Below are 26,716 nucleotides of genomic sequence, written 5' to 3' on the forward strand. Positions count from 1 at the left end.
GTAAATCACAGAACCAGAGACAGTAAGTCTGGTAGCCACATAGACACCTGTTAGTTAACTGTTGTAAATCACAGAACCAGAGACAGTAAGTCTGGTAGCCACATACACACCTGTTAGTTAACTGTTGTAAATCACAGAACCAGAGACAGTAAGTCTGGTAGCCACATAGACACCTGTTAGTTAACTGTTGTAAATCACAGAACCAGAGACAGTAAGTCTGGTAGCCACATAGACACCTGTTAGTTAACTGTTGTAAATCACAGAACCAGAGACAGTAAGTCTGGTAGCCACATAGACACCTGTTAGTTAACTGTTGTAAATCACAGAACCAGAGACAGTAAGTCTGGTAGCCACATACACACCTGTTAGTTAAGTGTTGTAAATCACAGAACCAGAGACAGTAAGTCTGGTAGCCACATACACACCTGTTAGTTAACTGTTGTAAATCACAGAACCAGAGACAGTAAGTCTGGTAGCCACATACACACCTGTTAGTTAACTGTTGTAAATCACAGAACCAGAGACAGTAAGTCTGGTAGCCACATAGACACCTGTTAGTTAACTGTTGTAAATCACAGAACCAGAGACAGTAAGTCTGGTAGCCACATAGACACCTGTTAGTTAACTGTTGTAAATCACAGAACCAGAGACAGTAAGTCTGGTAGCCACATACACACCTGTTAGTTAACTGTTGTAAATCACAGAACCAGAGACAGTAAGTCTGGTAGCCACATACACACCTGTTAGTTAACTGTTGTAAATCACAGAACCAGAGACAGTAAGTCTGGTAGCCACATAGACACCTGTTAGTTAACTGTTGTAAATCACAGAACCAGAGACAGTAAGTCTGGTAGCCACATACACACCTGTTAGTTAACTGTTGTAAATCACAGAACCAGAGACAGTAAGTCTGGTAGCCACATAGACACCTGTTAGTTAACTGTTGTAAATCACAGAACCAGAGACAGTAAGTCTGGTAGCCACATAGACACCTGTTAGTTAACTGTTGTAAATCACAGAACCAGAGACAGTAAGTCTGGTAGCCACATAGACACCTGTTAGTTAACTGTTGTAAATCACAGAACCAGAGACAGTAAGTCTGGTAGCCACATACACACCTGTTAGTTAACTGTTGTAAATCACAGAACCAGAGACAGTAAGTCTGGTAGCCACATAGACACCTGTTAGTTAACTGTTGTAAATCACAGAACCAGAGACAGTAAGTCTGGTAGCCACATAGACACCTGTTAGTTAACTGTTGTAAATCACAGAACCAGAGACAGTAAGTCTGGTAGCCACATACACACCTGTTAGTTAACTGTTGTAAATCACAGAACCAGAGACAGTAAGTCTGGTAGCCACATACACACCTGTTAGTTAACTGTTGTAAATCACAGAACCAGAGACAGTAAGTCTGGTAGCCACATACACACCTGTTAGTTAACTGTTGTAAATCACAGAACCAGAGACAGTAAGTCTGGTAGCCACATAGACACCTGTTAGTTAACTGTTGTAAATCACAGAACCAGAGACAGTAAGTCTGGTAGCCACATAGACACCTGTTAGTTAACTGTTGTAAATCACAGAACCAGAGACAGTAAGTCTGGTAGCCACATACACACCTGTTAGTTAACTGTTGTAAATCACAGAACCAGAGACAGTAAGTCTGGTAGCCACATAGACACCTGTTAGTTAACTGTTGTAAATCACAGAACCAGAGACAGTAAGTCTGGTAGCCACATAGACACCTGTTAGTTAACTGTTGTAAATCACAGAACCAGAGACAGTAAGTCTGGTAGCCACATAGACACCTGTTAGTTAACTGTTGTAAATCACAGAACCAGAGACAGTAAGTCTGGTAGCCACATAGACACCTGTTAGTTAACTGTTGTAAATCACAGAACCAGAGACAGTAAGTCTGGTAGCCACATAGACACCTGTTAGTTAACTGTTGTAAATCACAGAACCAGAGACAGTAAGTCTGGTAGCCACATAGACACCTGTTAGTTAACTGTTGTAAATCACAGAACCAGAGACAGTAAGTCTGGTAGCCACATACACACCTGTTAGTTAACTGTTGTAAATCACAGAACCAGAGACAGTAAGTCTGGTAGCCACATACACACCTGTTAGTTAACTGTTGTAAATCACAGAACCAGAGACAGTAAGTCTGGTAGCCACATAGACACCTGTTAGTTAACTGTTGTAAATCACAGAACCAGAGACAGTAAGTCTGGTAGCCACATACACACCTGTTAGTTAACTGTTGTAAATCACAGAACCAGAGACAGTAAGTCTGGTAGCCACATAGACACCTGTTAGTTAACTGTTGTAAATCACAGAACCAGAGACAGTAAGTCTGGTAGCCACATAGACACCTGTTAGTTAACTGTTGTAAATCACAGAACCAGAGACAGTAAGTCTGGTAGCCACATAGACACCTGTTAGTTAACTGTTGTAAATCACAGAACCAGAGACAGTAAGTCTGGTAGCCACATACACACCTGTTAGTTAACTGTTGTAAATCACAGAACCAGAGACAGTAAGTCTGGTAGCCACATAGACACCTGTTAGTTAACTGTTGTAAATCACAGAACCAGAGACAGTAAGTCTGGTAGCCACATAGACACCTGTTAGTTAACTGTTGTAAATCACAGAACCAGAGACAGTAAGTCTGGTAGCCACATAGACACCTGTTAGTTAACTGTTGTAAATCACAGAACCAGAGACAGTAAGTCTGGTAGCCACATACACACCTGTTAGTTAACTGTTGTAAATCACAGAACCAGAGACAGTAAGTCTGGTAGCCACATAGACACCTGTTAGTTAACTGTTGTAAATCACAGAACCAGAGACAGTAAGTCTGGTAGCCACATAGACACCTGTTAGTTAACTGTTGTAAATCACAGAACCAGAGACAGTAAGTCTGGTAGCCACATAGACACCTGTTAGTTAACTGTTGTAAATCACAGAACCAGAGACAGTAAGTCTGGTAGCCACATACACACCTGTTAGTTAACTGTTGTAAATCACAGAACCAGAGACAGTAAGTCTGGTAGCCACATACACACCTGTTAGTTAACTGTTGTAAATCACAGAACCAGAGACAGTAAGTCTGGTAGCCACATACACACCTGTTAGTTAACTGTTGTAAATCACAGAACCAGAGACAGTAAGTCTGGTAGCCACATAGACACCTGTTAGTTAACTGTTGTAAATCACAGAACCAGAGACAGTAAGTCTGGTAGCCACATAGACACCTGTTAGTTAACTGTTGTAAATCACAGAACCAGAGACAGTAAGTCTGGTAGCCACATACACACCTGTTAGTTAACTGTTGAACCTAATGCAGCTTTCAGTTTGACACTGTTTTCATCTGCTGTTAACTTGTAGAACCAGGTACATTTCATCTTCACCAAAATGGATCTGATCAGCCCAAAATGGCAGCAAAATACACACACAGGTAAAGGTGTGTGTCTTCTTGTAAATACTCTGAAGACGTGTGTGTGTGTTCATGTAAAGGTATTGAAGGTGTGTGTGTGTGTTCATGTAAATGTATTGAAGGTGTGTGTGTGACCTGCTGTGGTGGAAGGACTTGAGTTTGGGCTGCAGCAGAACAAACAGCACCACCAGCAGCAACAGGAGGGCCACAGAGGAGGCTGTGGCCGCTACGATGGACAGAGTCGGCATCGCCAACGGAGACCGCGGCTCCTTATCTGAGGAGAGAGAGAGAGAGACAGAATACTTTTGGATTCTTTTGTCAATTGAGTTTGAAATGTAATAGTTTTTGATTTATTTTTAATAATGGCCTCCCAGTCAATCCGTTACAACAGGTGAGACGGGAGGTTACTCTGGGACTTACCTGGGCTGAGGCGGCAGGTGATCTGCATGGGTACGTCCCACTCCCCATTCTGACAGGTCAGGAACTTGAGGTCCCCCTTCAGAGCGTAGCCCTCGTCACAGAAGTACTCTATCACGGTCTTCTGGGTGAGGTGGTGGCAGGGAGACGGGTGGCACCTGTACCCTCCGTTCTCTGGCTCCGTGGGAGGGGGGCACACTGGGGGGAGAGAGAGGAGGGAGGGGAGGGGAGAGGGGAGAGGAGGGGAGAGAAGGGAGAGAGGAGGGGAGAGAGGAGAGAGAAGGGAGAGAGAGTAGGGGGGAGGGGAGAGAGGAGAGAGGAGGGGAGAGAGGAGGGGAGGGGAGAGAGAGGAGGGGAGGGAGGGGAGAGAGAGGAGGGGAGGGGGGAGGGGAGAAGGGAGGGGAGAGAGAGGGGAGTGTGGAGGGGAGGGGGGAGGGGAGAAGGGAGGGGAGAGAGAGGGGAGTGTGGAGGGGAGGGGAGGGGGGAGGGGAGGGGAGAAAGGAGGGGAGAGGGGAGAGAGGTCAGAAAAGTATTCTAATCAATGCAGATTAGAAAAAGCCAATAAGATGCATAAGGAAGGACAAGTACTGGTGTGTGTGTGTGTTGCGTATAGCTCCCCCGGTTGGTTCGTATGACTGTGTGTGTGTGTGTGTTGCGTATAGCTCCCCCGGTTGGCTCGTATGACAGTGTGTGTGTGTGTGTGTTGCGTATAGCTCCCCCGGTTGGTTCGTATGACAGTGTGTGTGTGTGTGTGTGTGTGTGTGTGTGTGTGTGTGTGTTGCGTATAGCTCCCCCGGTTGGTTTGTATGACAGTATGTGTGTGTGTGTGTGTGTGTGTGTTGCGTATAGCTCCCCCGGTTGGTTTGTATGACAGTATGTGTGTGTGTTGCGTATAGCTCCCCCGGTTGGTTCGTATGACTGTGTGTGTGTGTGTGTGTGTGTGTGTGTGTGTGTGTGTGTGTGTGTGTTGCGTATAGCTCCCCCGGTTGGTTCGTATGACTGTGTGTGTGTGTGTGTGTGTGTGTTGCGTATAGCTCCCCCGGTTGGTTCGTATGACAGTGTGTGTGTGTGTGTGTGTGTGTGTGTGTGTGTGTGTTGCGTACAGCTCCCCCGGTTGGTTCGTATGACTGTGTGTGTGTGTGTGTGTGTTGCGTATAGCTCCCCCGGTTGGTTCGTATGACTGTGTGTGTGTGTGTGTATGTGTATGTGTGTGTGTTGGTTATAGCTCCCCGGTTGGTTCGTATGACAGTGTGTGTGTGTGTGTGTGTGTTGCGTATAGCTCCCCCGGTTGGTTCGTATGACAGTGTGTGTGTGTGTGTGTGTGTGTTGCGTATAGCTCCCCCAGTTGGTTCGTATGACAGTGTGTGTGTGTGTGTTGCTAACCATTAGTGCTGATGCAGCGTAGAGGCAGGCGGGACCATGTCCCAGCGGTGGTACAGGTGATGGAGGCGGGTCCATCGGGGGCGTAGCCCGGCTCACAGCTATAGGACAGCAGGGTACCAGGAGGGAAGGAGCCTCGGTTCACCTCCGTCTGGTTCACCAGCTCCCCGTGCACCACGGCCACCGGTCGAGGACATCCTGGAGGAGACAGAGAGGAGAGAGGAGAGAGAATTAAAATCACTGAGATGGGGAGAGGACGCCTATCTTTCTCAGTTCAATCTGATCTTAAGGAAGGAGAAGGCAACTACATTTTTGTCAAGAGTGAATGGTCGGGGGGGGGGGGGGAGATTGCATTTGAAAATCACAATAATTTCATACTTTGATTACGTTTAGACACCATCATGTGTATTTCTGATTATTAGTGGAAATTCTTGGTGATTTGAGTCTTTTTTCTCACTACGGAGGTGACAGAAAGCAGGCTGTGCTGGTCACTGCTCTCTGAGTCTCTACGTCTGGCAAGGGCACCCCCTCCGTGTGCCGTAACCCACGACGACGAAGAGGAGGCCTGGTGGACTAGTACTGTCTCTGCGTGACGGCAGGATGAAGGGAAAGAGGAAGAGGAGGAGGTGGAGGGGAGACACAGCTCTGTATCTCTGTCTCTGTGATGGTGGGACTGGGACCTACTGCTGGGACCCGGTCCCCCTTTTCACTTAATGGCCTGAGGGCCGCGTGTCGATGAACCCTGTACCAAGATCTGAGCCGAGAGGATGGAAGAACCCCCCCCCCCCCTGCCAAGACATCTCACGGAAGGATTATATTTCTGTTTCTCTCAGTGCAATTCATTCACTATCAAAGCTAGTCCTAAATGGTGAGACTGCAACATCCACACCTGAAAACAGGAATATAGTTAGTTTGAGTTACCACGGTGTTACTCTGTTGTCGACTAAAATGTCTCAGAGGACTCATCCTCTTCTGTTCAATATCTTCCTTTCATGTGTTCCCCTAAATAATTGGTGTGTTGTGAAAGAAAGGCCCGATAGAGTAACTAGTGCTGTCAAAAACGTAATTTTCATATATACACACACACACATATGCACGCACGCACGCACGCACGCACGCACGCACACACGCACACACACACACACACACACACACACACACACACACACACACACACACACACACACACTGTATATGTCCACACTATGAGGTTAGATGAATACTGTGAACATGAAGATAATTGCCTGAAATTTCAGCCTGTTTTGGTGGGACGGAGTTTTGGCCTTTCCATGGTGACATCACCATGAGGTATTTAGTTTATAGACCAATAAGAAAAGAGAGTTCCAAACCTCTCTGCCAATAACAGCTAGTTTTCAGTTTTCCCCTCCCCAACTCAAACCACTCCCAGACAGTCCTAGCAACATTCTTGCTTGAGAAACTGCTCTTTACTAAGAAGCTATTTCTTTGTTAGGTTGTTTAAAACGATTTGATATTGAGGTAAAAATGGCTGCATTGGACCTTGAACAGAGTTGTCACTTATCCAGCGAGTTTTAATCCCAGTCAGAGTCAGGAAAGGACAATTTATCCAGCGAGTTTTAATCCCAGTCAGAGCCAGGAGAGGACAATTTATCCAGCGAGTTTTAATCCCAGTCAGAGCCAGGAGAGGACAATTTATCCAGCGAGTTTTAATCCCAGTCAGAGCCAGGAGAGGACAGTTTATCCAGCAAGTTTTAATCCCAGTCAGAGCCAGGAGAGGACAATTTATCCAGTGAGTTTTAATCCCAGTCAGAGCCAGGAGAGGACAAGTTATCCAGCGAGTTTTAATCCCAGTCAGAGCCAGGAGAGGACAATTTATCCAGCGAGTTTTAATCCCAGTCAGAGCCAGGAGAGGACAGTTTATCCAGCGAGTTTTAATCCCAGTCAGAGCCAGGAGAGGACAATTTATCCAGCGAGTTTTAATCCCAGTCAGAGCCAGGAGAGGACAATTTATCCAGCGAGTTTTAATCCCAGTCAGAGCCAGGAGAGGACAATTTATCCAGCGAGTTTTAATCCCAGTCAGAGCCAGGAGAGGACAATTTATCCAGCGAGTTTTAATCCCAGTCAGAGCCAGGAGAGGACAATTTATCCAGCGAGTTTTAATCCCAGTCAGAGCCAGGAGAGGACAGCAGCACTAAGCCACGCAATGAAGACAGGATGAGCCGTCGAGCCCAGGAGTTCACTGACATCTGATCACATACTCCATCTGTCCTGGTGCTGTACCATGCCGTGTGTGTGTGTGTCAGTGTGAGATGGGCGTGTGTGTGTCAGTGTGAGATGGGCGTGTGTGTGTGTGTTCCCATCACAGTATGAGGAAGACAGCATTACTTCTCCGAATGTGTGCCGCCAGTACACACTCACTGCTTTTAACACACACACACACACACACACACACACACACACACACACACACACACACACACACACACACACACACACACACACACACACACACACACACACACACACACACACACACACACACACACACACACACACACCCTGCAGCTAAAATCTGATGAGAAGCAAGAACAGATCAACCCAAATCCTGCAAGTCTTAACTGATATTCTACCACCTGCACAAATGAAAATCATGCCAACGGTAAATTAGCATCACAGACAGACTGTGTGTATTTTCAGCAGCTTGGACTTGTCTGTGAGTGACTTGCAGGTTTCTGTGGTAGGATGGCATTTAGTACAACAGGGAGAGATGGGACAGTTTGTCAAGTATGGCCGTAGGGCATCTCGTCTGAAGTCAATAGACAGGATCGGACTATCTTCAGTCCTAGAGAGAGCGAGAGAGAGAGAGAGAGAGCAGAGCGAGAGAGCGCGAGAGAGAGAGAGCGCGAGAGAGAGAGCGAGAGAGAGGGAGAGAGAACGAGAGAGCGCGAGAGAGAGAGAGAGAGAAAGAGACAGAGAGAGAGCGAGCGAGAGAGAGAGAGAGAGAGCGCGAGGAGCGCGCGAGAGAGTGTGAGAGAGACAGAGAGAGAGAGACAGAGAGGAAAAGAAACTACTGTTCCCATTCTGTCTGAGTTCCTCTGTTTGTTTACGTTTCTACAGCCTTTTCTGCTCTGGCTGTGTGCTGGTTTGTTTGTCTGTTAACTGATGCTCTCCCAGGTTCCAACTCAATCTTATTCTCTAATCTCTCGGGGGGGAAACCAGAACAACAACAAGCTGCAGAGATCAATTACTTATTTGTTGAAGAGGCCTAATTTAATGTTATATTTTTTAGAATTAGGATCCCCAATTTACCGACATACAATGCCTACGGAAAATATTCAGACCCCTTGACTTTTTCAACATTTTGTTAAGTTACAGCCTTATTCTAAAATTGATTAAATAGTGGAGTGCTGCAGAGATGGTTGTCCTTCTAGAAGGTTCTCCCATCTTCACAGAGGAACTCTGGAGCTCTGTCAGAGTGACCATCGGGTTCTTGGTCACCTCGCTGACCAAGGTCCTTGTCCCCTGATTGCTCGGTTTGGCCGGGCTGCCAGCTCTAGGAAGAGTCTTGGTGGTTCCAAAACCTTTTTCCATTGAAGAATGATAGAGGCCAACTGTGTTCTTGGGGACCTTAAAAGCTGCAGAATTGTATTTTCTTTGTACCCTTCCCCAGATCCCTCGACAATCCTGTCTCCGAGCTCTACGGACAATTCCCTTGACCTAAAATGACCTAAAATGAATCCATTTTAGAATAACGTAACAAAAATGTGGGAAAATTGAGGGGTCTGAATACTTTCTGAATTCACTGTGTATATATATATATATATATATATATATATATTTATTTTAAATGTTTAATTTCACCTTTATTTAACCAGGTAGACTAGTCGAGAACAAGTTCTCATTTGCAACTGCGACCTGGCCAAGATAAAGCATAACAATTCGACATATACATCAACACAGAGTTACACATGGAGTAAAACAAACATACAGTCAATAATACAGTAGAAAAAACAAGTCTATATACAATGTGAGCAATGTGAGGTAAAGGCAAAAAAAGGCCATGGTGGCGACGTAAATAGAATATAACGAATGGTAGATTTGCAGTGGAAGAATGTGCAAGTAGAGATACTGGGGTGCAAAGGAGCAAGATAAATACTGTATGGGGATGAGGTAGGTAGATAGATGGGCTGTTTACTGATGGGCTATGTACAGGTGCAGTGATCTGTGAGCTGCTCTGATAGCTTGTGCTTAAAGCTAGTGAGGGAGATATGAGTCTCCAGCTTCAGAGATTTTTGCAGTTCGTTCCAGTCATTGGCAGCAGAGAACTGGAAGGAAAGACGACCAAAGGAGGAATTGGCTTTGGGGGTGACCAGTGAGATATACCTGCTGGAGCGCGTGCTACGAGTGGGTGCTGCTATGGTGACCAGTGAGCTGAGATAAGGCGGGGCTTTACCTAGCAGAGACTTGTAGATAACCTGTAGCCAGTGGGTTTGGCGACGAGTATGAAGCGAGGGCCAACCAATGAGAGCGTACATGTCGCAATGGTGGGTAGTGTATGGGGCTTTGGTGACAAAACGGATGACACTGTGATAGACTGCATCCAGTTTGTTGAGTAGAGTGTTGGAGGCTATTTTATAGATGACATCACCGAAGTCGAGGATCGGTAGGATGGTCCGTTTTATGAGGGTATGTTTGGCAGCATGAGTGAAGGATGCTTTGTTGCGAAATAGGAAGCCAATTCTAGATTTAATTTAGGATTGGAGATGCTTATTGTGAGTCTGGAAAGAGAGTTTACAGTCTAACCAGAAACCTAGGTATTTGTAGTTGTCCACGTATTCTAAGTCAGAGCCGTCCAGAGTAGTGATGCTGGACGGGCGGACAGGTGCGGGCAGGGATCGGTTGAATAGCATGCATTTAGTTTTCCCTGCGTTTAAGAGCAGTTGGAGGCCAAGGAAGGAGAGTTGTATGGCATTGAAGCTCATCTGGAGGTTAGTTAAAACTTATTTGATATTGGGGGCGCTCTTTTAATTTTTGGATAAAAAAATCGTTCCCGTTTTAAACAAGATATTTTGTCACGAAAAGATGCTCGACTATGCATATAATTGACAGCTTTGGAAAGAAAACACTCTGACGTTTCCAAATCTGCAAAGATATTATCTGTGAGTGCCACAGAACTGATGCTACAGGCGAAACCAAGATGACATTTCAAACAGGAAATGCCCCAGATTTTAAAGGCGCTGTGTTCCAATGTCTCCTTATATGGCTGTGAATGCGCCAGGAATGAGCTTACACTTTCTGTCGTTTCCCCAAGGTGTCTGCAGCATTGTGACGTATTTGTAGGCATATCATTGGAAGATTGACCATAAGAGACTACATTTACCAGGTGCTCGCTTGGTGTCCTCCGTTGCAATTATTGCGTAATCTCCACCTGCATGCATTTTTCCATTTGCTTCAGAGGAGAAACACAACTGCCATGAATGACTTATCATCAAATAGATATGTGAAAAACACCTTGAGGATTGATTCTAAACAACGTTTGCCATGTTTCTGTCGATATTCTGGAGTTAATTTGGAAAAAAGTTTGCCGTTGTAATGACTGAATTTTCTGGGTTTTTTCTTAGCCAAACGTGATGAACAAAACGGAGCGATTTCTCCTACACAAATAATATTTTTGGAAAAACTGAACATTTGCTATCTAACTGAGAGTCTCCTCATTGAAAACATCCGAAGTTCTTCAAAGGTAAATGATTTTATTTGAATGCTTTTCTTGTTTTTGTGAAAATGTTGCCTGCTGAATGCTAGGCTTAATGCTATGCTAGCTATCAATACTCTTACACAAATTATTGTGTAGCTATGGTTGAAAAGCACATTTTGAAAATCTGAGATGACAGTGTTGTTAACAAAAGGCTAAGCTTGTGAGCCAATATTTTTATTTCATTTCATTTGCGATTTTCATGAATAGTTAACGTTGCGTTATGGTAATGAGCTTGAGGCTATGATTACGCTCCCGGATACGGGATTGCTCGACGCTAGAGGTTAACGCAGTGTCCAAAGAGGGGCCAGAAGTATACAGAATGGTGTCGTCTGCGTAGAGGTGTACCAGAGAATCACCAGCAGCGAGAGCAACATCATTGATGTATACAGAGAAGAGAGTCGGCCCGAGGATTGAACCCTGTGGCACCCCCATAGAGACTGCCAGAGGTCCGGACAACAGGCCCTCCGATTTGACACACTGAACTCTATCAGAGAAGTAGTTGGTAAACCAGGCGAGGCAATCATTTGAGAAACCAAGGCTGTCGAGTCTGCCAATAAGAATGTGGTGATTGACAGAGTCGAAAGCCTTGGCCAGGTCGATGAATACGGCTGCACAGTAATGTCTCTTATCGATGGCGGTTATGATATCATTTAGGACCTTGAGGTGGCTGAGGTGCACCCATGACCAGCTCTGAAACCAGATTGCATAGCAGAGAAGGTACGGTGCGATTCGAAATGGTCGAAGACCTTAGAGATGCAGGGTAGGATAGATATAGGTCTGTAGCAGTTTGGGTCTAGAGTGTCACCCCCTTTGAAGAGGGGGATGACCGCGGCATCTTTCCAATCTTTGGGAATAATACTATAAATAATAATACTATAAATAATACTACAGCTAAAAAGACATAACTTTACAGATATAAAAAAGAATGCGTAACAATAAATTAAGAATAATAACATGTGGTTGTATGTAGGGCAGCAGGTGGCCTAGTGGTTAGAGCAGGTAGTCTAGTGGTTAGAGCAGGTAGTCTAGTGGTTAGAGCAGGTAGCCTAGTGGTTATAGGCAGGTAGTCTAGTGGTTAGAGCAGGTAGTCTAGTGGTTAGAGCAGGTAGCCTAGTGGTTAGAGGCAGGTAGTCTAGTGGTTAGAGCAGGTAGCCTAGTGGCTAGAGCAGGTAGCCTAGTGGTTAGAGACAGGTAGACTAGTGGTTAGAGCAGGGAGCCTAGTGGTTAGAGACAGGTAGACTAGTGGTTAGAGACAGGTAGACTAGTGGTTAGAGACAGGTAGACTAGTGGTTAGAGCAGGTAGCCTAGTGGTTAGAGCAGGTAGCCTAGTGGTTAAAGCAGGTAGCCTAGTGGTTAGAGCAGGTAGTCTAGTGGTTAGAGCAGGTAGCCTAGTGGCTAGAGCAGGTAGCCTAGTGGTTAGAGACAGGTAGACTAGTGGTTAGAGCAGGTAGCCTAGTGGTTAGAGCAGGTAGCCTAGTGGTTAAAGCAGGTAGCCTAGTGGTTAGAGCAGGTAGTCTCGTGGTTAGAGCAGGTAGCCTAGTGGTTAGAGCATTGGGCCAGTAACCGAAAGGTTGTTTGATCGAAACCCCGAGCTGACAAGGTAAAAATCTGTCATTCTACACCTGAACAAGGCAGTTAACCCACTGTTCCCCGGTAGGCCGTCATTATAAATAAGAATTTGTTCTTAAACTGACTTGGCTTGTTAAATAAACTTTTTTTTAAAAAGGGTGTGCGTATCAATCTGTTACAGATACATGTCAGTACACACAACAAGTAGGTCACACGGGGGAAAGGTGTTATTCCTCTTTCTAAAACCAGGTTTGTTGTTCACTATATGGAGATGGAAAGGACTGCCGTGTAATCATGGCTCTGTATAACATGACCGCTGCTTTAGAGTTAAGATGTGCTGGAACTCAATACATATCTTCATATTAATGTGTCACTAAACTGACGTTTAGCCAAGCGGCCTGACTGTGAATAACAAGTCTAGTCTAAATGATGATTACAGTCATTAAATGACTAAACAAAACAACAACCTTTGAGGAGTCCTGAACAAGCATGGCACGATGAAGAGTATTGGACTAGGTAGAAAACGTCTCAACACCTACTCTACTGCCTTCTGTGCTTTAAGAGGTGTTGAAAGCAGTAGCAGTAGCAGGCCTTTATGTGCTATGACATCATGAGTAGGAAACAAACTACTGTGTTATCACCAGACCACCGGCTGGAGAGAATTCATTAGGTTTATTGTCTCTACTGCAAGGAAATTCAAGTCTCTTTCTCCCTAGAAGATAGTCTAATCATTCTGCAAGTCAACAGACAGACAGAGACAGACAGACAGACAGATGGCAGAGACAAACACACAGGAATGAACAGCAGCCTTAAGGAACAGCTCTCTCCCCTCTTCCTCTCTCCCAACCTCCTGGGCTAGCTAAACCTCCTTATAAGGTAGTTTACCAGAGAGTTAGGCTTCTACCCCGGTATAATAAGTCATAGATAATACATCAGGGAAATAACAACAATCTGCTTCAAGTGGATGAATGTTAGTCTCCCTGCTTAACTGTCCTACAGTTGTGTCTGTGTACTTCTCTTTTAAGAATAACTTGGTTCATTTGAAGAGTCTAATCCCCTGGTGCCTGATAGGACTTGAACATAAAAGGGCACAGTTAAAATGGGAAAAAACCACAACAACAAAACGTTCCACAGGGCTGTGGGGTGAGACAGGGATGCAGCTTAAGCCCAACCCCCTTCAACATATACATCAACGAACTGGCGAGGGCACAGGAACAGTCTGCAGCACCCGGCCTCACCCTACTAGAATCTGAAGTCAAATGTCTACTGTTTGCTGATGATCTGGTGCTTCTGTCCCCAACCAAGGAGGACCTACAGCTTCACCTAGATCTTCTGCACAGATTCTGTCAGACCTGGACCCCTGACAGTAAATCTCACTAAGACAAAAATAATGGTGTTCCAAAAAAGGTTCAGTTGCCAGGACCACAAATTCCATCTAGACACCGTTGCCCTCGAGCACAACAACAAACTATACATACCTCGGCCTAAACAGCAGCACCACAGGTAACTTCCACAAAGCTGTAAACGATCTGAGAGACAAGGCAAGAAGGGCATTCTATGCCATCAAAATGAATATAAAATGCAACATACCAATTAGGATCTGGCTACAAATACTTGAACCAATCATAGAGCCCATTGCCCTTTACGGTTGTGAGGTCTGGGGTCCGCTCACCAACTAAGAATTCACAAAATGGGACAAACACCAAATTGAGACTCTGCATGTAGAATTCTGAAAAAATATCCTCTGTGTACAACGTAGAACACCAAATAATGCATGCAGAGCAGAATTAGACCGATACCCACTAATTATCTAAATCCAGAAAAAAAGCTGTTAAAATTCTACAACCACCTAAAAGGAAGATATTCACAAACCTTCCATAACAAAGCCATCACCTACAGAGAAATTAACATGGAAAAGAGCCTCCGAAGCAAGCTGATCCTGGGGCTTTGTTCACAAACAGACCCCACAGAGCACCAGGACAGCAACACAATTAGACCCAACCAAATCATAAGAAAACAAAAAGATAATTATTTCCATTGTGTCAAGTAATTAACAAAAAAACAGAGCAATCTAGGATGCTATTTGGCCCTAAACAGAGAGTACACAGTGGCAGAATACCTGACCACTGTGACTGACCCAAACTTAAGGAAAGCTTTGACTATGTACAGACTCAGACAGTGAGCATAGCCTTGCTATGGAAAGAGGCCGCCGTTGGCAGATCTGGCTCTCAAGAGAAGACAGGCTATGTGCACACTGCCAACAAAATGAGGTGGAAACTGAGCTGCACTTCCTAACCTCCTGCCAAATGTATGACCATATTAGAGACACATATTTCCCTCAGATTACAAAGACCCAAAGAATTTGAAAACAAACCCGATTTTGATAAACTCCCATATTTACTGTGTGAAATACCACAGTGCCATCACAGCAGCAAGATGTATGACCCGTTGACACAAGAAAAGGACAACCAGTGAAGAACAAACACAATTAAAACTATATTTCTGTTTATTTATATTCCCTTTAACTATTTGCACATCGTTACAACACTGTATATAGACATAGTATAACATTTGTAATGTCTCAGTTGCTTTGGAACCTTTGTGAGTGTTAATGTTTACTGTTCATTTCACTACTGTTTATTATCCTTTTCACTTGTTTGGGCGATGTTAACATATATTTCCCAAGCCAGTAAAGCCCTTAAATTGAGTTGAGAGACAGTGAGCGAGAGAGAGAGAAAGCAAGAAAGCAAGAGAAAGACAGTGAGTGAGAGAGAGAAAGCAAGAGAAAGAGAGAGCGAAGGGAGGTTCTTAGTCGGCCGGAGTAAATTGAAATACTAATTATCCTTCATTACAAACCGCAGGAGGCCAAAACCAATCCCATTATTGTAGTGATGGCTTAAATCTGCAACTGTTGAGAGGCTACAACAGGACAACAGACACCCAGAGAGAGAAGAAGAGGGGGGTGAGAAGAGAGAAATAGAGGGAGAGATAGAGAGGGAGGTGAGAGAGAAAGAGAGGGAGAGATAGAGAGGGGGGTGAGAGAGAAAGAGAGGGAGAGATAGAGAGGGGGTGAGAGAGAAAGAGAGGGAGAGATAGAGAGGGGGGTGAGAGAGAAAGAGAGGGAGAGATAGAGAGGGGGGTGAGAGAGAAATAGAGGGAGAGATAGAGAGGGGGGTGAGAGAGAAAGAGAGGGAGAGATAGAGAGGGGGGTGAGAGAGAAAGAGAGGGAGAGATAGAGAGGGGGTGAGAGAGAAATAGAGGGAGAGATAGAGAGGGAGGTGAGAGAGAAAGAGAGGGAGAGATAGAGAGGGGGGTGAGAGAGAAATAGAGGGAGAGATAGAGAGGGGGGTGAGAGAGAAATAGAGGGAGAGATAGAGAGGGGGGTGAGAGAGAAAGAGAGGGAGAGAGAGAGGGGGGTGAGAGAGAAATAGAGGGAGAGATAGAGAGGGGGGTGAGAGAGAAAGAGAGGGAGAGATAGAGAGGGGGGTGAGAGAGAAATAGAGGGAGAGATAGAGAGGGAGGTGAGAGAGAAAGAGAGGGAGAGATAGAGAGGAGGGTGAGAGAGAAAGAGAGGGAGAGATAGAGAGGAGGGTGAGAGAGAAAGAGAGGGAGAGATAGAGAGGAGGGTGAGAGAGAAAGAGAGGGAGAGATAGAGAGGGGGGTGAGAGAGAAATAGAGGGAGAGATAGAGAGGAGGGTGAGAGAGAAAGAGAGGGAGAGATAGAGAGGGGGGTGAGAGAGAAAGAGAGGGAGAGATAGAGAGGGGGGTGAGAGAGAAATAGAGGGAGAGATAGAGAGGAGGGTGAGAGAGAAAGAGAGGGAGAGATAGAGAGGAGGGTGAGAGAGAAAGAGAGGGAGAGATAGAGAGGAGGGTGAGAGAGAAAGAGAGGGAGAGATAGAGAGGAGGGTGAGAGAGAAAGAGAGGGAGAGATAGAGAGGAGGGTGAGAGAGAAAGAGAGGGAGAGATAGAGAGGAGGGTGAGAGAGAAAGAGAGGGAGAGATAGAGAGGAGGGTGAGAGAGAAAGAGAGGGAGAGATAGAGAGGGGGGTGAGAGAGAAAGAGAGGGAGAGATAGAGAGGAGGGTGAGAGAGAAAGAGAGGGAGAGATAGAGAGGAGGGTGAGAGAGAAAGAGAAGGAGAGATAGAGGGATTAGGCTGAATACTGGGAGGGGGAAGATTACCTAACCAGGGAGCGGGGTTAATATGTTTTTGTTCCTTTGTTAGTCTTTTGTTATTGTTGTTATGTTGGAGAGGGTGGATGAATGGTGTTTTGTTGTGTTAACGTCTCTCGCTTTCTCCCTCACTCTCTAATCCAGGGATTTGAGTCAAGCCGTCATTATTAGTGCAAAGCTCATAGCGTGTGCTGGAGTGAACTAGAGGCTGAAGGGGTTGAGTCCTAAAATATTATAGGACAGGGGACAACAGAGGACAGAGAGAATAGACCATGGAGAAGTTTAAAACAGACAGGAGACAGAGACAAAGACTGTAGACCAGAGAGGCTGAGGGGGTTGGCTCTATAGACAGCGACTGTAGATCAGAGAGGCTGAGGGGTTTGGCTCTATAGACAGAGACTGTAGACCAGAGAGGCTGAGGGGGTTGGCTCTATAGACAGAGACTGTAGACCAGAGAGGCTGAGGGGGTTGGCTCTATAGACAGAGACTGTAGACCAGAGAGGCTGAGGGGGTTGGCTCTATAGACAGAGTCTGTAGACCAGAGAGGCTGAGGGGGTTGGCTCTATTGACAGAGACAGTAGACCAGAGAGGCTGAGGGGGTTGGCTCTATTGACAGAGCCTGTAGATCAGAGAGGCTGAGGGGGTTGGCTCTATTGACAGAGCCTGTAGATCAGAGAGGCTGAAGGGGTTGGCTCTATTGACAGAGACTGTAGACCAGAGAGGCTGAGGGGGTTGGCTCTATAGACAGAGACTGTAGACCAGAGAGGCTGAGGGGGTTGGCTCTATAGACAGAGACTGTAGACCAGAGAGGCTGAGGGGGTTGGCTCTATTGACAGAGCCTAGACCAGAGAGGCTGAGGGGGTTGGCTCTATTAACAGAGACTGTAGACCAGAGAGGCTGAGGGGGTTGGCTCTATTGACAGAGCCTAGACCAGAGAGGCTGAGGGGGTTGGCTCTATTGACAGAGCCTGTAGATCAGAGAGGCTGAGGGGGTTGGCTCTATTGACAGAGACTGTAGACCAGAGAGGCTGAGGGGGTTGGCTCTATAGACAGAGACTGTAGATCAGAGAGGCTGAGGGGGTTGGCTCTATAGACAGAGACTGTAGACCAGAGAGGCTGAGGGGGTTGGCTCTATAGACAGAGACTGTAGACCAGAGAGGCTGAGGGGGTTGGCTCTATAGACAGAGACTGTAGATCAGAGAGGCTGAGGGGGTTGGCTCTATTGACAGAGCCTGTAGATCAGAGAGGCTGAGGGGGTTGGCTTAAGTATTGTGATTCTCATGATTCTATATGTATTGAGATTCTATATGTATCGTGATTCTCATGATATTATTTTTTTATTGTGATTCTCATGATTCTATATGTATTGTGATTCTCATGATTCTATATGTATTGTAATTCTCATGATGCTATACGTATTGTGATTCTCATGATGCTATACGTATTGTGATTCTCATGATTCTATATGTATTGTGATTCTCATGATTCTATATGTATTGTAATTCTCATGATGCTATACGTATTGTGATTCTCATGATGCTATACGTATTGTGATTCTCATGATTCTATATGTATCGTGATTCTCATGATATTATTTTTTTATTGTGATTCTCATGATTCTATATGTATTGTGATTCTCATGATTCTATATGTATTGTAATTCTCATGATGCTATACGTATTGTGATTCTCATGATTCTATATGTATTGTGATTCTCATGATTCTATATGTATTGAGATTCTATATGTATCGTGATTCTCATGATATTATATGTATTGTGATTCTCATGATTCTATATGTATTGTGATTCTCATGATTCTATATGTATTGTGATTCTCATGATTCTATATGTATTGTGATTCTCATGATTCTATATGTATTGAGATTCTATATGTATCGTGATTCTCATGATATTATTTTTTTATTGTGATTCTCATGATTCTATATGTATTGTGATTCTCATGATTCTATATGTATTGTGATTCTCATGATTCTATATGTATTGTGATTCTCATGATTCTATATGTATTGTGATTCTCATGATTCTATATGTATTGTGATTCTCATGATTATATATGTATCGTGATTCTATATGTATTGTGATTCTCATGATTATATATGTATCGTGATTCTCATGATTCTATATGTATTGTGATTATATATGTATCGTGATTCTCATGATTCTATATGTATTGTGATTCTATATGTATTGTGATTCTCATGATATTATTTTTTTATTGTGATTCTCATGATTCTATATGTATTGTGATTCTCATGATTCTATATGTATCGTGATTCTCATGATTCTATATGTATCGTGATTCTCATGATTCTATATGTATCGTGATTCTCATGATATTATTTTTTTATTGTGATTCTCATGATTCTATATGTATCGTGATTCTCATGATTCTATATGTATTGTGATTCTCATGATATTATTTTTTTATTGTGATTCTCATGATTCTATATGTATCGTGATTCTCATGATTCTATATGTATTGTGATTCTCATGATATTATTTTTTTATTGTGATTCTCATGATTCTATATGTATTGTGATTCTCATGATATTATTTTTTTATTGTGATTCTCATGATTCTATATGTATTGTGATTCTCATGATATTATTTTTTTATTGTGATTCTCATGATTCTATATGTATTGTGATTCTCATGATATTATTTTTTTATTGTGATTCTCATGATTCTATATGTATTGTGATTCTCATGATATTATTTTTTTATTGTGATTCTCATGATTCTATATGTATTGTGATTCTCATGATTCTATACGTATTGTGATTCTCATGATTCTATATGTATTGAGATTCGATGTTCCAAACATATTGCTCACCATACGTCTGCTGCAGAGGGACAAGAGAGAGGCCAGATCAGTCATGGAAATAAGTGCAGAAAACTAATTGGCTCCCTATTTAAAAAGAAGATGGTGAACAAGCTATGAAGGAAAAATACTGGAGTTTTGGAGCAGCTACAGCCAACTAGTATAAAAAAAATAACATTTTTTTGTCAAAACGATACAATAGATTGTCTAAGATAATATCCTGAGATCTAACTGTATCGACCCCCCCCCCCCCACCATCACCTTTACCTGCAAGCTAGGTGGGGACACTGCACTATTTGACTTTATGGTTCGGCCCACACAGTCCACACACACGCTGCCTAGTTACACAGACTGATATCAACTCAGGTCTCCCAGAAGACGAGAGATCCTTAATGTCGTCTTCGTGGAGAGAAACTGTATATGCTGGCCAACAGACAAAAACAGTCTCTCACAGAGAGTACATAGGCCTACACACGTGCTGACAGTAAACGAGAGGGTTGCACCACAGACACAGGGACAGGCTGAGGCCGGCCTTGAGACACGCCTCACAGCTGATTCACTGGACGGGGAAACTGGGCTACTCAAAGCTAACGGTGTTACATACCACGGACCAGTAACACAACAAGCTTGATGCCTGTTTGAAGACTAGTTATTTAGATGTCTCAGGTTCTCTCCAGGTGTCAGGATGTCACACTGAGATCTCTCCGTCTCTCTCACTATTGTGCTCTCATGTTTCTGTGCATTCAGACAGCAGGCGGGAGGGAGGGGGGGGGGGGTCGTGAGACTGAAGATCTGTAGCTGGGAGAGAGAAAGAAAGACAGAATGAGAAGAGGGAACAGGTTGCAGAGTGAATGTCATCTTCCTGAACGACAGGCTGATGTATTCGTAGGGAGGAGAGGTGTCAGTGGGTGAGTGTGGGGGAGACGACAGCAGGACGGCAACATGATGCTCATGTCTAAGCACACTGATACAGACCAGTCATTAAGGCTGCTAGATCCTGATGGACTTGTGCCTGTCCAGACTCTGTGGGGACTAGGGAGAGCTGGGCGTGTGACCCAGACTCTGTGGGGACTAGCGAGAGCTGGGTGTGTGACCCATCCTCTGTGGGGACTAGGGAGAGCTGGGCGTGTGACCCATCCTCTGTGGGGACTAGGGAGAGCTGGACGTGTGACCAAGACTCCGTGGGGACTAGGGAGAGCTGGGCATGTGTCCCAGACTCCGTGGGGACTAGGGAGAGCTGGGCGTGTGTCCCAGACTCCGTGGGGACTAGGGAGAGCTGGGAGTGTGACCCAGACTCTGTGGGGACTAGGGAGAGCTGGGTGTGTAACTACGAGACCAGTCAGTCAGGTGTGTATAACTACGAGACCAGTCAGTCAGGTGTGTATAACTATGAGACCAGTCAGGTGTGTATAACTACGAGACCAGTCAGGTGTGTATAACTACGAGACCAATCAGTCAGGTGTGTATAACTATGAGACCAGTCAGGTGTGTTTAACTACGAGACCAGTCAGGTGTGTTTAACTACGAGACCAGTCAGGTGTGTATAACTACGAGACCAGTCAGGTGTGTTTAACTACGAGACCAGTCAGGTGTGTTTAACTACGAGACCAGTCAGTCAGGTGTGTATAACTACGAGACCAGTCAGTCAGGTGTGTATAACTATGAGACCAGTCAGGTGTGTATAACTATGAGACCAGTCAGGTGTGTTTAACTACGAGACCAGTCAGTTAGGTGTGTATAACTATGAGACCAGTCAGTCAGGTGTGTATAACTACGAGACCAGTCAGTTAGGTGTGTATAACTATGAGACCAGTCAGGTGTGTATAACTATGAGACAAGTCAGTCAGGTGTGTTTAACTACGAGACCAGTCAGTCAGGTGTGTATAACTGCGAGACCAGTCAGGTGTGTATATTCCAGCTACCGTCTCCTACCGGTTGACGCTGAATAGGACAGAGACAACTGAACTCTATATCTACTGAGGCAGATAGAATTGGACAGAGACAACTGAACTCTGTATCTACTGAGGCAGATTATGGACAAGAGGTCAAGGGGTTCCCTATTGTCTGGCTGAACACCTAACACACACACACACACACACACACTTTGTAGGAGCAAATGGACGTAGTACATTGGGGCAGGGGGTACCAGATGGAACAGAGAGAGCAGATGGAACAGAGAGAGCAGATGGAACAGAGAGAGCAGACGGAACAGAGAGAGGCGCAGCGGTCTAAGGCACTGCATCTCAGTGCTAGATGCGTCACTACAGACCCTGGTTCGATTCCAGGCTGTATCACAACCGGCTGTGAATGGGAGTTCCATAGGGTGGCGCACAATTGGCCCAGCGTCGTACGGGTTTGGCCGGGGTAGGCCGTCATTGTAAATAAGAATTTGTTCTTAACTGACTTGCCTAATTAAATAATAAAAATTAAAAAAGAACAGGGGAAAGTCCCCTCTTTCTTGTCCCATGGACAGCTGGAAGGCAGACATTCCTTCCTCTCAGCTCCAAACAAAGAGAGCAGCCTCTGTCTGACCAGCCCAAAACCCCTCCCACACACACACGAGAGACAGACCCGGTCATAAATTACACCCTCACACATGCTGTTCCAAACACTGCACGACATCCCACTGCATGTGCTCTGTTCCAAACACTGCACGACATTCCACTGCATGTGCTCTGGTCCAAACACTGCACGACATCCCACTGCATGTGCTCTGTTCCAAACACTGCACGACATCCCACTGCATGTGCTCTGTTCCAAACACTGCACGACATTCCACTGCATGTGCTCTGGTCCAAACACTGCACGACATCCCACTGCATGTGCTCTGTTCCAAACACTGCACGACATCCCACTGCATGTGCTCTGTTCCAAACACTGCATGACATTCCCACTGCATGTGCTCTGTTCCAAACACTGCATGACATTCCCACTGCATGTGCTCTGTTCCAAACACTGCACGACATTCCACTGCATGTGCTCTGTTCCAAACACTGCATGACATTCCCACTGCATGTGCTCTGTTCCAAACACTGCATGACATTCCCACTGCATGTGCTCTGTTCCAAACACTGCACGACATCCCACTGCATGTGCTCTGTTCCAAACACTGCATGACATTCCCACTGCATGTGCTCTGTTCCAAACACTGCACGACATCCCACTGCATGTGCTCTGTTCCAAACACTGCATGACATTCCCACTGCATGTGCTCTGTTCCAAACACTGCATGACATTCCCACTGCATGTGCTCTGTTCCAAACACTGCGTGACATTCCCACTGCATGTGCTCTGTTCTAAACACTGCGTGACATTCCCACTGCATGTGCTCTGTTCCAAACACTGCACGACATTCCACTGCATGTGCTCTGTTCCAAACACTGCATGACATTCCCACTGCATGTGCTCTGTTCTAAACACTGCACTACATTCCACTGCATGTGCTCTGTTCCAAACACTGCACGACATTCCACTGCATGTGCTCTGTTCTAAACACTGCGTGACATTCCACTGCATGTGCTCTGTTCCAAACACTGCACGACATCCCACTGCATGTGCTCTGTTCCAAACACTGCACGACATCCCACTGCATGTGCTCTGTTCCAAACACTGCACGACATTCCACTGCATGTGCTCTGTTCCAAACACTGCGTGACATTCCCACTGCATGTGCTCTGTTCCAAACACTGCACGACATCCCACTGCATGTGCTCTGTTCCAAACACTGCATGACATTCCACTGCATGTGCTCTGTTCCAAACACTGCATGACATTCCCACTGCATGTGCTCTGTTCCAAACACTGCACGACATTCCACTGCATGTGCTCTGTTCCAAACACTGCACGACATTCCACTGCATGTGCTCTGTTCCAAACACTGCATGACATTCCACTGCATGTGCTCTGTTCCAAACACTGCATGACATTCCCACTGCATGTGCTCTGTTCCAAACACTGCATGACATTCCCACTGCATGTGCTCTGTTCCAAACACTGCATGACATTCCACTGCATGTGCTCTGTTCCAAACACTGCATGACATTCCACTGCATGTGCTCTGTTCCAAACACTGCACTACATTCCACTGCATGTGCTCTGTTCCAAACAGAAGTAGGAATCCTCATCCACATCCAGTTTACTGATCTCTGTTCTGATGTTATTGCGGAAAACATTGTTCATAAAAAGTTAAGATAAGCCCTAAATAAATAAAATAAAACAATTTAAAAAATAATAAAATGTATTCAGGAGCCGGGAGGATAACAGCAAATATCTATTCCAGCTCCGTAACTAGTAACTAACACATTACATTTAGAAAGTAACCTGCCCAGTCCTGCAGGCACCACACATAAAGATGGGGACGGTCAATAGACTCACGGCCTGGGTAAACGCTGCGTTAGTGTGTAGCTATGCCAACCATAATTCCTTTAAATTGAGCTTTTCACATTAGCTGCTTTTACTGTGAGTCAATGTTTTACATTTCACGTAGTTCTGTCCTTGAGCTGTTCTTGTCTGGTAATGTTCTGTATTATGTCTTGTTTCATGTTGTGTGGACCCCAGGAAGAGTAGCTGCTGCTTTCACAACAGCTAATGGGGATCCTAATAAAATACCAAAACACCAGTCTCAACGTCAACAGTGGAGAGGCGACTCCGGGATACTGGCCTTCTAGGCAGAGTTCCTCTGTTTAGTCATCTTAAATATTTTCTTTTTATTGGCCAGTCTGAGATATGGCTTTTTCTTTGCGACTCTGCCTAGGAGGCCAGCATCCCGTAGTCGCCTCTTCACTGTTGACGTTGAGACTGGTGTTTTGCGGGTACTATTTCATGAAGCTGCCAGTTGAGGACTTTGAGGTCTGTTTCTCAAAACTAGACACACTAATGCACTTGTCCTCTTGCTCAGTTGTGCACCAGGGCCTCCCACTCCTCTTTCTATTCTGGTTAGAATCAGTTTGCGCTGTTCTGTGAAGGGAGTAGTACACAGCATTGTACGAGATCTTTTGTTTTATGGCAATTTCTCACATGGAATAGCCTTCATTTTTCAGAACAAGAATGACGAGTTTCAGAAGAAAATTATTTGTTTCTGGACATTTTGAGCCTGTAATCGAACCCACAAAATGCTGATGCTCCAGATACTCACCTAGTCCAAAGGAGGCCAGTTTTTTTGCTTCTTTAATCAGGAACAGTTTTCAGCTGTGCTAACATAATTGCAAAAGGGTTTTCTAATGATCAATTAGCCTTTTAAAATGATAAACTTGGATTAGCTAACACAATGTGCCATTGGAAAACAGGAGTGATGGTTGCTGATAATGGGCCTCTGTACCTCTATGTAGATATTCCATTAAATATCAGCCGTTTCCAGCTACAATAGCTACAACAACATTAACAATGTCGACACTGTATTTCTGATCAATTTGATGTTATTTTAATGGACTTTTTTTTGTTGCTTTTCTTTCAAAAACAAGGACATTTCTAAGTGACCCCAAACTGTTGAACGATATATATATATATATATTTTTATTTTATTTTATTTATTTCTTCTAGGTAGTCAACGTTAGCTAGCACTAGTTGGCTATATGCCAAAATGTCTGTATTTCTCCTCCTATAGCTTGGCCTAAATCTTTTTTCATTTAAAAAAAAATTGTGATCCAACATGTTTTCAGCTATTTTATTTCTATGACTGATCAAAACAACATTTTATTATGACTCGTTCTTGTCCCGCTGCAGAAGACTTGTGCTGTGAGAAATATATTTGGAACATCAAATCGCGATACATATAAAACCGTGCTAAATCGTGAACACGTATAGAATCACAATACATAATCAGCCCCAAAAAAATATTGTTATAATATCGTATTGTGAGGTTCCTGGCAATTCAGAGCCCTACTCCCGAAGCTAAGACCAGCTAGGATCAACTTAGCCTTCAGACAATCCTGGCTGTCAACAACGACTGGGGGTAAAGGGAGGTAAACTGGGTAGTGTTCAGTCAAGAGAAAATGTTTTAAAAAACAGATTTTCCTTTTCCATTGCAAAACGTTTTGCTACGGTGTGCCCTAATGAACACAAGCCTAGCTATCAGTTTGTGCTGGAGTGCAAACTCCCTCCTCACCTAGGTCTACACATTCTCCTACACAGGCAGACATGTTGGGAGCCTGGTCACACTGCTGACATTCATTAACCTATATTAACCGTCATCACAGAGAGCCGGCTTGTCATTCACCACCCACTGACAGGGCAACTTAACTCAATTGCTTTTAGTTTCACTGTGGTTGTAAACAGTGGACCTCAGACCTTCCTCTTGCCTAGCAGTACCTAATAAGGAAGTGAAGAGAGAGAAGTCAAACAACAAGAGAGTCAAGGCCCCACAATCTACAAACTGCACCAAACCGAAACTTAAGGCACACACTGAAACTGAGCAAGTGCTGAAACACATATTTCAGAGCAACAGCTACACAGCAATAATCGTCAGGTGTCCACACAGCAATAATCGACACGTGTACACACAGCAATAATCGAACACGTGTACACACAGGCACACACACACACAAACGCCCTCCTCTGTCACTACTGGCTTTCTGGTGATCTAGCTGTGTCTGTGTGAGGAGCTCAGTGTGGCTGTGATGTGGTGTTCTGTCCAACTCCAACACCCTGTGTCACGTTCTGACCTTTATTTCCTTTGTTTTGTATTTATTTAGTATGGTCAGGGCGTGAGTTGGGTGGGCGGTCTATGTTTGTTTTTCTATGATTTGGGTATTTCTATGTTTCGGCCTAGTATGGTTCTCAATCAGAGGCAGGTGTCATTAGTTGTCTCTGATTGAAAATCATACTTAGGTAGCCTGGGTTCCACTGTGTGTTTGTGGGTGATTGTTCCTGTCTCTGTGTTTTACATCAGATAGGGCTGTTTTTGGTTTTCCACGTTTGTTGTTTTGTAGTGTTCGTGTTTATCTTTTTTATTAAACATGAATCACTATAACCACGCTGCATTTTGGTCCGCCTCTACTTCACCACAGGAAAACCCTTACACCCTGCGGAAAGATATCTTTGTCCTCACCTTTCAAAAGGAACAGGAGCTAGTTAAATAAAGGCTAGTTAAATAAAGGTTAGTTAAATAAAGGTTAGTTAAATAAAGACTAGTTAAATAAAGACTAGTTAAATAATGTCTAGTTAA

The 26,716-nt window shown here is 44.5% G+C and overlaps 1 protein-coding gene across 1 annotated transcript in view; it reads right to left on the reverse strand.

Moving 5' to 3' along the window:
• The window catches only part of susd6 (sushi domain containing 6), a 61,718-nt gene that overhangs the window by 11,331 nt on the left and 23,671 nt on the right, over positions 1–26,716 (reverse strand). The window contains exons 3-5 of the mRNA XM_036984651.1: positions 5,243–5,437; positions 3,863–4,057; positions 3,578–3,716 (exon numbers count right to left, since the gene is read on the reverse strand). Of these exons, the coding sequence (XP_036840546.1) occupies positions 3,578–3,716; positions 3,863–4,057; positions 5,243–5,437 (529 nt within the window). The remainder of the gene's footprint in view (positions 1–3,577; positions 3,717–3,862; positions 4,058–5,242; positions 5,438–26,716) is intronic.

Source organism: Oncorhynchus mykiss, chromosome 8 (assembly GCF_013265735.2).
Source record: "Oncorhynchus mykiss isolate Arlee chromosome 8, USDA_OmykA_1.1, whole genome shotgun sequence".
In the NCBI taxonomy this organism is placed as follows: domain Eukaryota; kingdom Metazoa; phylum Chordata; class Actinopteri; order Salmoniformes; family Salmonidae; genus Oncorhynchus; species Oncorhynchus mykiss.